General features: G+C 43.9%; 1 protein-coding gene across 7 annotated transcripts in view; it reads right to left on the minus strand.

The window, feature by feature from the left end:
* Positions 1 to 14,752, minus strand: part of CNTNAP5 (contactin associated protein family member 5) — a 426,257-nt gene that overhangs the window by 172,413 nt on the left and 239,092 nt on the right. For all 7 annotated transcript variants that reach the window (XR_007359131.2, XM_075117728.1, XM_075117729.1 and 4 more), the window contains one exon: positions 13,216 to 13,387. Coding sequence is in view for 6 of the 7 variants with exons in the window: in XM_075117728.1 (XP_074973829.1) it covers positions 13,216 to 13,387 (172 nt within the window). In the remaining variant the exon portion in view is untranslated. The remainder of the gene's footprint in view (positions 1 to 13,215; positions 13,388 to 14,752) is intronic.

Genomic DNA, 14,752 nt, shown 5'->3' on the forward strand with positions numbered 1-14,752 from the left:
CCTAAAATGTACTGGAAACAAAAAGAGTAGGTCTATCAAAACATGTTTTGCATTGAAAGCTAACTGATTAATTAAACAAATGAAGTATTATATGTTGTCATAAATATAAAGGGAAGGGGTTAAGAAGCTCTGATACAGTACTATAAAATCCTCTTACCTGTAAGGGGTTAAGAGACTACAGTAACCTGGCTGGCACCTGACCAAAAGAACCAATAAGGGGGACAAGATACTTTCAAATCTGAGGGGAGGGGGAAGCTTTGTCTGTCTGTCTGTGTGATGCCTCTGCTGTGGACAGATCAAGAAAGCAAGCAATCCAACTCCTATAGAGTTAATAAATAATCTAGCTAGAAAATGCATTAAATTTCCTTTCGTTTTTGGCTTGTGAAATTCGCTGTGCTGGAGGGAATGTGTATCCCTATTTTTGTGTCTTTTTGTAACTTAAGATTTTGCCTAGAGGGATCTCTATGTTTTGAATTTGTCTGCCTGTGAGATTATCTTCCATTCTAATCTTGCAGAGTTGTTCTTTTACCTTTGTTTTGTTCTTCTAATAAAGTTTTGTTTTTTAAGAATCTGATTGGGTGTTTAGGGTCCTAAACACCCACGGCTGGTCTGTGCTCATCTTGTTTATTCTCAAGCCTCCCCAGGAAAGGAGGTGTGAGACGGGGGGGGGGGGGGAGGGTATTTTGGGGGAATAGGAACTGCAAGTGGTCCTTTCCCTAATTCTTTGTTAAATCACTTGGTGGTGGCAACGTACCCTCCAAGGGCAAAAAGTTTGTGCCTTGGGGAAGTTTTACCCTAAGTTGGTAGAAATAAGCTTAGGGCGTCTTTCATGCGGGTCCCCACATCTGTACCCTAGAGTTCAGAGTGGGGAGGGAACCCTGACATATGTAGTTAGTGAATTGAACTGATTGTTTCTGTTCACCATGTCCTTCAGGATTCTAAACCTAGTAGATTTCATCCTGCCACACCCTGTTTTTAGTCATTGCTTGGAATGAGGAAAAATAAGCTTTCCTGCTTTTTCAACTCCCAAATGATCTTTCAACTTTGAATGGCCCAGTCATTGAACCGAACTGGCCAAATGAACCAAAGTGAAGCAAATATTCTCGCCGTACCTGCAGAAGAGGCTACTACGGTCAAAAGTTAGTTTAGAACCTGACTCCAGGTGGTCAGCCAGTGACTTCCACTGGTTCAGTGGCTTGACTTTCTTTAAAACTTTGGCAGCAAACCTGTACTGTTTGAATATATTTTTAATCCATTTCAATTATTTGAATGGATGATAGTAAGTTTAGGACTGAACCTAGGTTGGCATAATTTTAAATCGAACTTTAAAAATATATTTTTATTTTTATCTCCCCTCCTAGACAGTGTCCAAGAGGTAGGGGCAGGACCCTGGCAAAAGCCATAAGATATCAAAACATTGCCATTTGTCCATTGATACTCTAGGCAACTTCTCCCCTAGTCCATTCACAGAATCGGCCCATTGTGTGCTTGTTCCCCCGGGATAGCCTAATTTCACAATGGCCCTGCTCTTCACAAATAAACATATTCTTGCCGGATAATTATCACAGAAGGAACATTTAACAGTGAAACAGCTAGCAGTGCCACTACGGGGGTTTGCTATGCTTGTCAGTCAGCCTGTGAGTTATCAGACAGACAAGCCCTGTCACTAACTGCATTAAGCAAGCGGGTTTTCAATATTATAGTAGATAGGGAGCAGACTTAGGGCTGTCCTTCTGAATGGCACGGTCCCAAACAAAAGCTGGGCTCTAATTTCCAGGCTCAGGGAGAGTAAATGAGTTGCTGATTTTCTTCTCCTCCAGTCCTGCTGCCATATAAGGGCAATCAGGCTTGTCTAGGAGAGCTACACCCAAAAGTGAAGTGTCTCAAATAGTTCTCATTCATGTCAAGTCTAAATTGTTCTTATTTATTAGAAGAGGGTTCGTTTTTTTCTTTTATTGAATACTGGCTTTAAAAGAAAAGAAGAAAGTTTAATGGGAAAACAATCTCCCTTTCAAAATTTTTGCACATTTCCCCTGGATCCTTCCACCTTGCCAAACTCCCCAACACTGAAAACACTGCAAGTTGGGGATTTTTTCTCACCCTCTCTCACCATTCCCGCCGACTCTCCTTTTCAGCAGAAAAACAGAAATATGGAGAAAGGGAGGGAATGTAACCAAAAAAAAGGTAGGTTTAAAAAATATCCAAACACCCAAAAATATTTAGTAAAGTATTTCTTACACACAAAAAAATCAGAATCAAATGTGTGCTAGGTGCTGTACAAACAGAGGGCCCCAGCCCTGAGGAGCTTACAGTCTAAACAGGCAACAAAGAAAGGGTGGGAGAGGAACTCACAGGTCACCCAACAGAGGGGGAGAACAGCACCCTGATTTCCTGATTCTGAATCCAGTACCCTCGCTACTAGACTGTACTGCCTCAAAGAATGGGGCAGATTCTAGGGGCAGATCCTAGAGGGTGTTCAATTCTATGGTTCTGGCTGAATTCATAACAGAGATAAGAGTACAATGGTCACATGCAGATTCTGCATTGATCAGGAGTGTGTGGAAGCGGGATAAACATTTCTGGCTACACCTCCTTGCGATTATGGCTGGCCCGGAGTGCACCCAATTATAGGAGTGTATTTCTAATGAGAGCCCAATTAATTGCCAAACAAGCAATGAAAAATAAGAAACATATAAAAGAGATTTTTTTTTCAGAAAGAAAATAATCCAGTGCATGAAATGGAAGTGAGCAACTGAGGCCTCAGGGGAAAAGATATTAAACACTGAAAATAGGAACACTACCTCAAATTAGAATGGATATGAGAAAGGATTCCTTCGCAGATTCCATCCATAACATACTGCAGGTTATTTATTTGGGGCAAATGCAATATCAAATATTTGCTTTTTCAGTCCCAGCCAGGAATTTTAATTCACTATAAAGCAAATAAAGCTGAAACATATTGGGCATAATTAGCTACAATATTCTCTTGTTTTTGTGGCCAGCTTAAAAAAAATAAATCATACGAAGTTTGGAATCTGCTGTAGGCCATAAACTAAATCTTCAAGAGAAAACCTGGCAAGTGTATACAGAGGGTTGTGCTTTCAGTGGATTTATCCCAACCCCTTTTACCTGCAATAGCATCTAATTTCCCCAAGGTCCTTTTTCTGCTGTTCAATACCATAAGGTGGGGGGAGAAAGGGAGAAGAAGAGTCAGGAACTAATTTTTTTTTTTTAAAAAGAGCAAACCGTGTTTAGCAGATCTAGGACGATGATGAGGAAAAAAAGCGGAATTTGAAAGGTCAACTCCATTCAGCAAGAAAAATATCACATTAAGCTGACTTCTTTAGAAGATGCTTTGGAGGCTTTTCATATAGCGAGAGAATAAACAGCATGTGAAAGGGGTAGGGAAAATAAGTACACAATTGACTTGCACTTATTAATACTGCATAACTTCTGAGTAGCAGAGGGAAGCAGGCCCATGAATCAGCTCTATACGGTCATCTCAAATGAGTTAAGATGTTAACTTCAATCCCTTCATGCTGAGTGCTATTTATACCACACACCATTTGTATTTATTAGGAGACTCGGAATATGCAGCTGAATCTTGATTTAATAAGAATGACTATGTGTGAATTTCCATCTGACTGCCAGGCAGGATGGGATACTGAAGCACTGATACCACGGCGATGGGCTTGTTAGAAATGTCAGGATCAATAGAGCGGTTTGCATTCCTGGTCACAAGGCTCAGGGACCTGGAACTCCTGGGATGTCCTGCAAGAAGCTCCACCTTCTGCCAAGGTGGCTTTGATCTACATCCATTTTTTGTTGTTGTTGTTTTAAAGAACTGGAGATCACTGTGGGGTCTTGACAGGCACTATCAATGCTTGACTTAGCAAGGGGAAGTGCCAATCGTATTTAAACATGCAGAGGACAGTTCATGTCAAAGCAGCATCATGAAGGACACAACATTAGGAAGAGAAGTAATCCAATTAAAATGGTCTATCCATTCATTCATTTCAGTCTTGATCTTTACAGAACTCCACCCCAGTGAGCCCTTAATCTACATTTAGAAACCCAAGAACGTAAGTGTTACAAAACATAAATGATCAAAAGCAGCAGCATTTCTCCCCCTTCCCCAACCCTGCCATGTCTCACCTACTCGCCGAACAGAAGGGGTTCAAAATCCCCACCCACTGCGCTTGCCTACCCCCCTCACCAGCCCTAGTCCTCTGCCAATGCCTGCTCACACAGACAGGCTCCGGAAGGTCCTCTGGTGCGAGCTACTTCCCACCAGGGCCATGGCAGGGAGGGGATAATTCCAAAGGAGGGGCCCTGATGGAGAACACTCCGCCAGCAGCCAACTCAAGCATCCCCTCGGATCTCAAACGAGGCAGAATGGTGCGGTAGGAGAAAGTGTTTGCAGAGGCCTCAGGCTGATTGATAAATGTATGATCATTGTATCATGACTGGTTATGGGGCACAAACTCTGCCCAGAGCCTGTCTGGAGCAGCCGGTCTTCTGGGCACCTATGAGAGGCGACAAGGCAAAGGAATCAAAGCCCCACTACCACCCTCCTCATGTAGTGGCCACAGAACTGTTCACCACAGGCTACTCCAATAGATGGCATCTCCAGGCCGCTTGTGCAGCCTTTCTGATGGAGTGGGAAAACAGGAAAAGAGGAGCCATGCAGCAATCCCCAGATCTTACCTCCCTCCGTGCCCTCCTTTGCACACCCAGGGAGGCAGGGGTTTGCCCCCCTGAATATATTCCGCAAATAAGCGTTAGCTCTCTGGGTCCCAGTCCATCAAATGGGAGACACAGAAAGTGCCTGAGATGAGTCTGAGCTGCAGGCAGCCCTGCAGTGCTCATTTCTCTATTCTGAGCATCCCACCTGCTGTACGAGCCGACAAGAGCTTCCTAAGACCAAACAGAGCATCTGGGCCATATGGTGAAAGGCTGGAATTCTGCAGCCTTTCCAGACCAGATTCAACCAGCCAAGGTTTGTGGATTTTAATTGTCCATTTTTCTAGCATCCATGGCAGCACTTCAGCAGCAACATCTTGTATGTGTCCATGATCCAGCACCTATTCTCTGCACCTGGTGCCAGCCACGGCAGACAACCAGTTCTGCCTTAGGCTTACACCTAGCGTTTCTAGTTCCATTCACTGACACTGTCAGCCAATCGCCAAGTTGGAAATCCCAAAGCTAATCAACGACATGGCCAAGTTCTCAGTCTCTGCATATTTATTTTTCTAGCCATTTTATAAAGTTTAATAAGCAGTTGCTGGAATTTGCCTCAGCCTTCATTTCCCACTAGAGAGAAAGAGGACAGTATTTGAATCTATGCACACCTGTACGCCTTCTCTCCACAGCTCTGTGTGGAGGAAAGTAGACTGTACATAAACAATAATTAGCACTTACATCGTGCCTTTCCTACAATGATCATCACAAAGCATTTTATGATATGCAGAAATATTACAGTCCTCATTGTGCAAATGGTGAAATGAAGGCACAGAGCATTATCTAAGGTTACAAAACAAGTTACACCACTCTTGGAAAATAAATGGTGTTATTACTCATTTACACTGATATGAGTGAGAGGAGAATCTGGATCAATGTTGTGCACTTTAATCCTATAAATGTAGGGCTGATAGGGACCTTCAGAGGTCATCCAGTCCAGCCCCCTGTACTTTAGAATCATAGAATATCAGGGTTGGAAGGGACCTCAGGAGGTCATCTAGTCCAACCCCCCGCTCAAAGCAGGACCAATCCCCAATTTTTGCCCCAGATCCCTAAATGGCCCCCTCAAGGATTGAACTCACAACCCTCGGTTTAGCAGGCCAATGCTCAAACCACTGAGCTAGATACCTACTTTAGCACTTTCTCATTGTGGGCCTCAAGGCTCTTTACAAACATCAATGAATGGAGTCTCCCAATACTCCTGTCAGGGAGGTGTCACATGCATTTTGCAGACCAGACTTGTAATGTGCCCAAGATGACAGTGCCTCAGTGACCAGAATAGAGTCCAGGGGGCTTGCTGGCTATGATCATTCCACACAGCCTCTAAATGACCAACCAAGGAGATACCCAGGCCACAGCAAGACCCGATGACCACATCCGACTGGATTTGCACTTCATCCTTTAGCATTTTAAATTGAGGACGCTGCGGGATGAGCACAGATTTATTGCATTTGTAGAAATGGGGAATTCATGGTTCAGAGTCAAGTTAGGAAAGTGGCAAATTGGTTGAAGAATAATTGAAAAAAAAGTGCAGTTCTGACTTTTACCCAGATGACCACCAAGACAGAGCCATTGGCGAGGACTCAAGGTAACAAGCATGAAATCATGAGCAGCAGTTTGGGCTGGCTGGCTGGCCCATGCCTGGTGGCCATGACATCTCCCAGCAGTGTCTGAGAGCTGCACTTTTCAAATGAGCATTCCCGTAGGGGTCAGATACAGCACAATTCTCAGCGGCTTTCTGAAAGATTTTTAACACACGCTTGGCCCCTTCTCCTTCCTCTCCTGCAGGGTAACATTACTCGCACTGATACTTCAGATCGCATAGCCATAATAACAAGCCACAGATCCTCCTGGAGGGGAAGCCTAAAACATAGCCATCTATTTCCCCTATGCACTTTTGTACATACAGGCAACTAAGAACTCAACAGAACCTCTTCTTTGTCCTTCATGGTGTGTAGCGATAACATCCTGGGGCTTCAGAGACTTAGGGACAGGCATAAAATTTAGTCACCATTTCTCCCTTATGTTGCTTTTATGTTCCCTCCACACCTTCTCACCCTGCCTCCCACACTGTACAGCAGAGAGGGGAAGCTGGCCATAAATGCATGTTCTGAGAAAATCTGTTTTCTCACTCATTTAATCTCTGTAAAAGGAGACAACCATCCCCTGCTGGGCACACATTTTCATAACCAAGCAGAAATTTCAAAGGGGACATAACAAAGAAGCCTATAATTGTACAAACCTACACAAACCTTGAAAACGTATCACAGACTGCTGCATCCAAGCAGGATACGGTCCTATTATTTGTCTTCAAGGGAGTTGCAAGAACAATTACATTAAAGGTTGTAAGATGCTAGATACTATGGTAACAGAGGCCAGATGGATACCATAGATACATATATGCTAAAATGAACTCTTTGAAGCTCGACAGTTGTAACAGATCCATGTGCTAAAGAAACAGCTAAATAGTTCAAATGCAGTGTTGGGGCTAGAACCCAGAACCTTGCCTCCAAAAACACAGGCCTCTACCAGTTGAGCTAAGGGAGATTCTGCTTCTCTTCCCCAAGACAGCACTTTAGAATACACCCAGAGCAATGGGGGAGTGAGTTGAATTAGTGTTTTCTGCTCCTCCATTGTCCTCCTCACCTCCTCCCTGCACACTTTGGGATTGTGTGCACCTCTGGGGGAACATGGAGGAAGCCACCTCTGTGCTGTCATGAGGATTAGGACTGTGATTATGACAGGAGCTTATGGTGCTGGAGCAAAGCCCTTTGCTTCTCTCCACCACCCAAGGCACCAGCATAAGGGACATTCACAGTATATCCCTAATATTACATGCCCCTAGTCACATGTAGCTTCTGCACAAGAGGCAGCAGTAAACCTATGCAAGAAGACAGAGGGCACACCTGAGAGTTTTCTAGAGCCTGCATGTAGCAAAAACACTCTGCACATGTGATTCCCCTCATCTATGCGGTAATAAGGTAGAATAGACTAGATGCTGAGATAGTATAAATCAGCATAACTCCACTGAAATAAGTGGACCCATGTCAATTTACACTAGGTGAGGATGTGGTCCAATGAATTCAGACAGCACTAAAAAAAGCCAGAGCTAGTGTAATCTAATGCTCTTCAGAAAACAGAACCAGAAATGCTGATTATGAGGTATTATTCCTTGCTAGCCAGCTCCTAGAGTTTTCCCAGTAAACTCCTTCTAGGAGCCTTTACTGTGTTGCAGGATTCCTATTTTCAGAATCTGGGAATGAACGACGCCAGTCTACAAGTTTGTAAGAAATAAATTGCTTTCCAGAAGAGGTTGTTGCCTAGATAACGAAGACAAATGACCCATTTACATGTTAATTAAGTTACATAATTCCCACGTTACAATTACACAAATACGTGCATTGCAGTGTGTGCTGCAATAAATCTTGTAATTAAGAACAGGGAGATCCCATTTTGGAGGGAAAATGCTATTACAGAATTTTAATACACACCTTATTCCCTGATTCTAGATGGGAGGATTTACAATTCAGATCTGGTTCCAGATACAATCTTCCCTGAAGTTTAGGGTTGTTGAGGCTCAGGTTTTTGGCTTATTTCATTAGAGAGATGGGACTGATAAGAAATTTGGATACAGACACAACTGTGATTTTCTCCTGCCTTGAAAACATCCCCAACGCCCCTCCACCACCATCCCCTAAAATCACCATAAAGATTTAAAAAGGAAACACAAAATACAAGTCACTAAAACTTGAATTTTTTTTAAAGGAAAACATAAGAGCACAGTAATCAAATCACCAGACTAACAACTAGTTGGGCCTAAAACTCTTGTATCTGCCCTTATATATCAATACACTTTTACCAGCTTAATTTGGAATTTGCTGAAGAAGCAAAGTTTCAGCCAAAACCAGCCTGAATGTGCTTAAAAAACACTCGGACGATGCTGTGCTGGTTGAACAGGAGTGTAGGTCTTTTCAAGATTCACAAAATTCTGAACTCAGTCCTACCACCTTCCATAGCTTTCCAGTCAAAATTCTGTACAGTGAACTGTGGCAGATTTTGGAGATCTGACTCTTCAATGCTAGAGGATATGCAAAGGATGCAGCATTGTGTTTCATTATCTGTATTTAAACTTCTTCTCCCTGCTCTGGGCTCAGTCTATGGCCTTTGGATTTGGGATCAATCATGCTGGCAAAGTAATAGCTTCTCTGAATCATTTTTCAGTTTTGTCCTAGTGTGTTTCCAATTCTCTGCTCTTAATTAGATCAACCCAAATTTCAAATGAGGCTGCAACAGCGCTGCCATCCTCCTGCAATCTGTCAAATCCTTTTATAACTTTCTGCCTGTTGCTTTTGTAAATGTAGCGTCTCTCTGGAGTGCCCCCGTTGTGTAAAGTGTGTGCTGTGTTCTGATCCAAATCCTCTCTAGGCTCAGCACAAATGTTAACACAATGACGGGAGAGTTTGATGCACCTGGAGAGAGAGAGACTTATCCTGGGAACTCCTCTGTACTGAGAAGCTGAATCATCCATGCTCTTATCAGTCAGACAGCCGGCCATGGGCTGATGGTGACTCCAGAAGAATTTCTGAACTTCCACAATGTACTTGAGGACTAATTTTTTTTGAAGATGGTCTTTATTTCTCAACGAGGTTTAAATAGTGTGCTGAACACCCATGGATCAGAAGTGCAGAAAGGCTGTACCTGAGAATTTCTCACGCTTTTTACTTTACTGTTGCATGACCTCACAATCTTCCTCCTGGTGGGTTAGCACAAGCAAGCAGAGTCTCTGGAATGACGATGCAGGCACCAGCTCAGTAAACAACAGAACATGCATTTTATTACAAGAAGAGGGGACAGAGGCAGCTCACCTCCTGCAGCTGGAACTACTGATTCCAAAAAACACTTTCACTGGGCAGAAAAGCACCCCCTACACACACCCTGAACTTCACCTCAGGGTTACTTCCTGAGTCAGGTGTCTTTCCTGTCTGGGAGGAGCAACGGCCTTTCCGGACTGTCTATGGAGGTGTCACAAATACAGGCTCAGCCAGCACACTAGCGGTTACATTATTTTTATTGTCTAAGCAAATGGCAAAGTACTCCTTCTCACCCTTTTCTTTCAGTGACTTGGAAACACTACTCCGCGGTTTTGCTTACTGATACCATCATTTGCCCTGTATTGATGCTGGTGGTTAGAAGTGGGCCATTTCTTGCGTTTGACCAACAAACACGAACTAACGTCAACTGTGATTCTTTTAGTTCTTCCTTTAATCGTTCCTCTGTTTCTTCATTTAGAGCAGTGGTTCCCAAACTGGGGTTTGTGAACCCCTGAGGTTTCGCAAAATGTTACAGGGGGTTCTCGGGGAAAAATTCCCTAATGGCAGACAGGCCAGCAGCCAGGAGCCCCTGGATTTCCAAGAGCTAAGCAGACCAAAGCAAGTATACCTATCACACTGAGGAAATTTAAACTTCAAGACTCCTTATAAGAAATGGAAAGGGAGGTGGATATTTTTTTCTGTTTTTAAAATTAAATAGGCAGCTAGTATTGCATTTTAAAATTATTATGAAGAACAAGTTTAAGCTTTGTTGTAACATGTGTTGTTTGTCTGGACTGCTCAAGACCTGAATGCTTGTGTAGAAGGAACTCTTTGAGTTAGCTTCTTAAATCCCTTCATACTGTTCCACATCTGATACTCCTTGATGAAACACAGGAGCCTTGTCTATGGATTTCATCACACAGGTTCCTTTATTTGGTAAACAGCAAAGCTACGTTGAGTTGATCAGACTCAAGTGTAGGGGATGGGTATAAGGCGTTCCACATATCCAGAGTTACACAGACCACCTCTTCCTTTATAGACATTGACACAGTACAATAGCTATACATTAAATCACACATTTTTTGATTGCCTTGGTTACTTTGCGGGAGCCAATCCCTGTACAGCATGTTTTGTCCATGTGCTGTTCATGTGGAACCTGATCTTTACATTCCACGTTTATCTTGTCCATGGTCCCCAACATCAAGCTGTTGCTGTTCATCTTAGCTAGCACAGACATCCTGCCTCCAGTATACTGTTTGTCAAGCCCCTATTTACAACTTAACCTTCCATTGACTTTCTCAATTAGGCCCACTGAGAAATGAGTTACTAAGTTACTTATGTCAAGCCAGGCCTGCAACCCAGAGTGGAGCCACAAGTTGAGAACCTGTCTGCACTTCATTTTTTTCTTTTGAGTTGCTGAGTGGGTGCTACATTGAAGGCAACACTAGCATCCAATAAGGTTGAAAACTTTATTATTAAGTTCATGGTTTTGCCTTTCCTTTATTATGGCGTGATCACAGATTGATCTTTGGCCTCTGAAGATGAGCAGAAACTGCTGGATTAGTACAGGCATATTGTGATTGTGTAACAATCACAACAATGGTATTGGAACAGCTGCACAGTAGGCCCATCAAATACATCGGTGTTCTCCTCTTCCACTTTAATAGACAAAAGTATTAAATGGTATATTTGGTCTTGAATCAGATTATTCTGATTTTCTAAGAAGGCCACAAATCATTTCTATCTTGCTATTTAACAACACTCAACAAAGCATTATCTCTTTTTATTATTTCATTTCATTTCAACTACTTATTTCGTACCAATCCAGTCAATCTTATCCAGTATATTGAGTCTGCTAAATTCATACATTGACATTTGGTAACCCTTAAACACGAGCAACATAGTAGCAGTTTTGATCAGCAGTTTTAATATTTATGACATTTCCAATAAGAAACTACCACTTAGGGAATTGAAGACAGAGGGTCTAGTCAGTTTTATAAGGAACCAGATTATGAGATGAACTGCCCACCTTCCAGAAGTTTCTAGATTCCAGAAAACCAATCCCCACATCTCCACCCAGTCCAATCTCTTCAAAATTCAATGGCAGTTGATGCCACTCACTAGCCCAGAGGTGGGCACACTACAGCCCGAAGGCCACATTCGGCCCGCAGGACTGTCCTGCCCGGCCCTTGAGCTCCCGGCCGGGGAGGCTAGCCCCTGGCCCCTCCCCTGCAGTACCCGCGCCCCCACAGCCTCAGCTCACTGCACCACCAGCGCTCTGGCCCGCTGCTCCTACCGGGCAGCGCGGGCGGCATGGCTGCGAGCTTCTGCCGCTCTGAGTGGAATGGTAAGGGGGCGGGGAGCCGGGGCGGTGGGGGTTAGATAAGGGGCAGGAGGTTCTGGGGGGCAGTCAGGGGACAGGGAGCAAGGGGTGGTCAGGGGACAGGGGGGGTTGGATGGGTCGGAGGTTCTGGGGAGGGGCGGTCAGGGGACAGGGAAACAGGGGGGTTGGATAGGTCGGGGGTTCTAGGGGGGGGTGTGGATAGGGTCAGGGAAGTCAGAGAACAGGGAGCAGGGGGGGTTGGATGGGGCGGGGGTCCCGGAAGGAGGCGGGAAGTGGGAGGGGGCAGATAGGGGTCGGGGCCAGGCTGTTTGGGGAGACACAGCCTTCCCTACCCAGCCCTCCGTTCATTTCACAACCCAGATGTGGCCCTCGGGCCAAAACATTTGCCCACCCCTGCACTAGCCCCACCTCAAACGATTGATGATACCATAAATCCTCTTTCACCTCAAGGCTTCAAGATAGTTCTAGAGCTTTCTTACTGTTTCCTAATGTTCCCGAAGGACATAACAAGAACCTTGATGTTCAAATCTCTTCCAATTTAAGTTGCCAGAAGAACGTTTAGATTCACAAAATAAAATTAGAGACTATAGTATGAATAACTTTAATATATACTATGTTCATATAATTACTTCAGAGTGATGCACACATTCAAAACATTTACACGGAAAAGAAAAATTGTAAACCCCATGAAAAACTACTTTGTTATATTTTTCCTTATATTAAAGCAGTGACTCCCCCCTCACACACCTCCCTCAGCCTTGGATACAGATCCCGAGTTGAGCAGGATTTTGGCTCAGGTCTGTCCTTGGAAGATACAGACACTTGATCATTTTTTAGTCCTATTGACTTTGTAATATGCCAGTGTGATGTGCCAGACTGCCGTTATAAATGTGGTATGTTGTACAGTCTAACAAGAAAATTGTAAATGATCTATTTAAACAAAACAGTGAGTACATTAAGGAGATGACATGTTTTGATGAATCAAATAAATTTCTCCTTCTCTCTCCCATTCCTTTTAAACTTCAAAGCAATCAAATGTTGTTTATGCATAAAATTTAATCCCTTCACAAATCTGTAGCTTGATTGAATTTGCATACTCTATTTCCTCTGAGCCAATGCTAAGAGAGCCTCCTGTAATTTAAGCTATTTCCCCTGCAGTCCCCTTATTTTTGCAGTTATATTTTCTATTAGCAGCTCTATTATGCCTAATATCTGTAATGTTGGAGGATTAGAATTTTCACTTAAAGCAACCTGCACTTATAAACTGCTTGGATGAAAAAAAACCCAAACAAATACAAGGAGAGAAGAGACAATAATTACCTGTCTTTGATGTCACACAGATCAATGTGTAAATCACTAAAATTCCCCAGGGAACCTTGCTGAACTAAAATGAGGTCCTTGGGCTGGTTATCAATAAAGATGAGCCTCATGCAGCCTTGAAAAGCAGTAATGGGATTTAAACATTGGGAATCGGTGAAATTGTCAGGGCATCCTGTGGGACAAAAGGGAAGGAAGGGAAAGAAAAAGAATGAAGAATAGGGTTAAAATGAGCATTTATTTCTGTTGGGACTTCCTGATGGAAGACCTTGGGATCTAATTATTCCTACTGTTTTCTTTCCTTGCCCTCTACAAGCTTGTGTGTTATAAATCCTATGGTAATACAGAAGGAGAGCAGCCAGCCAAGGAAACCAGGCGCAAGGGCTTCCGACATGCTGAGCACAGTGAAATGCCCTTTGTCTTTTTTAAACGCTACAGTCAATAGTTAACTCCTCCCAGAGCAAATGCCGTGCAAAATTTTACAGTTGTTACGGGTCAGATTCTGTCAGGGCTAGGAGCGTGGATGAAATCCGACGGCCAGCTAGGAAGGAAAAGAGAGCAGAGACCAGCGTGTCTACCTCTATGTTTGGACAACTCCTACAGCAGATCAATACTGTATATCAGTCTTACAGTAGTTCTCAGAGGCTTCAAGCAGGCCAAGATCCCACTGTGTTAGATGCAGCAGGGATCTAGAAGGTGACAGTCCCAGTACCAAAGAGTTTACAATCAAAAAGACGAGGGGTAACATTTTCAGAAGTGCCTGAATGACTTAGGGGCCCAAGTGTTGTTTTCAAAAGCAACGTAGGTATTTAGGTGCCTAATGCCTATTGAAAACCAGACACCTTGCAACACTGCTGGGAACCCCTCTCCTGGGGTCAGGCGGCTTAGGCACTTGAGGGTTGTTGGTTTTTTGTTTTTTTTTCAGGAATGAGTTAGGCATCTGCATTGCGGCCCACAAAACAGCCAGGAGTGGTGGTGCGGCCACCCACCTTATCATTTTTAGCTCAGTAGTTAGAGCGCTCACCTAGGATGTGGGAAATCCAGACCCCAAGCCCCCACCCCCGCTAGGTGGGGAGAAAGGATCTGAACGGGGTCTCCTACCTCTCAGGAGAGTGCTCTAGTCACTAATCTTTGGGATATTCTGATATGGCGCTCCTGCAGTCTGCACCACTGTGGATCAAGAGTGACTGGAGCAAGGGGACTGGGGCTGGGGTCTTCCACCATCAGACTAGAGAGACATTTTCACATTCACTCTCTCTCTCTAGCCCACTAAGAATATATCCACAGTGGAACAGTCATTGGGCCAGCGAGAGAGAAAATGACTCTAGTCCAGTAGTTACGGCTGGGAGGTGGGAGACCCAGGTTTCAGCCCCAGGCCCCCCTACTCCAATCACTCTCTCATTCAGTGTGTGAGTCGCTCTGGGCTTAGGTGGGAGATAGGCATCCGGATGCATAGAGTGAGGCAGCAGTGTAGAAGCAGAACCAAAGGTATGGAGGGAACTTTTACCCTGACAACATAGGCACTAAGTAAGTTTAGGGA

Source organism: Caretta caretta, chromosome 11, assembly GCF_965140235.1.
Source record: "Caretta caretta isolate rCarCar2 chromosome 11, rCarCar1.hap1, whole genome shotgun sequence".
In the NCBI taxonomy this organism is placed as follows: Eukaryota; Metazoa; Chordata; order Testudines; family Cheloniidae; genus Caretta; species Caretta caretta.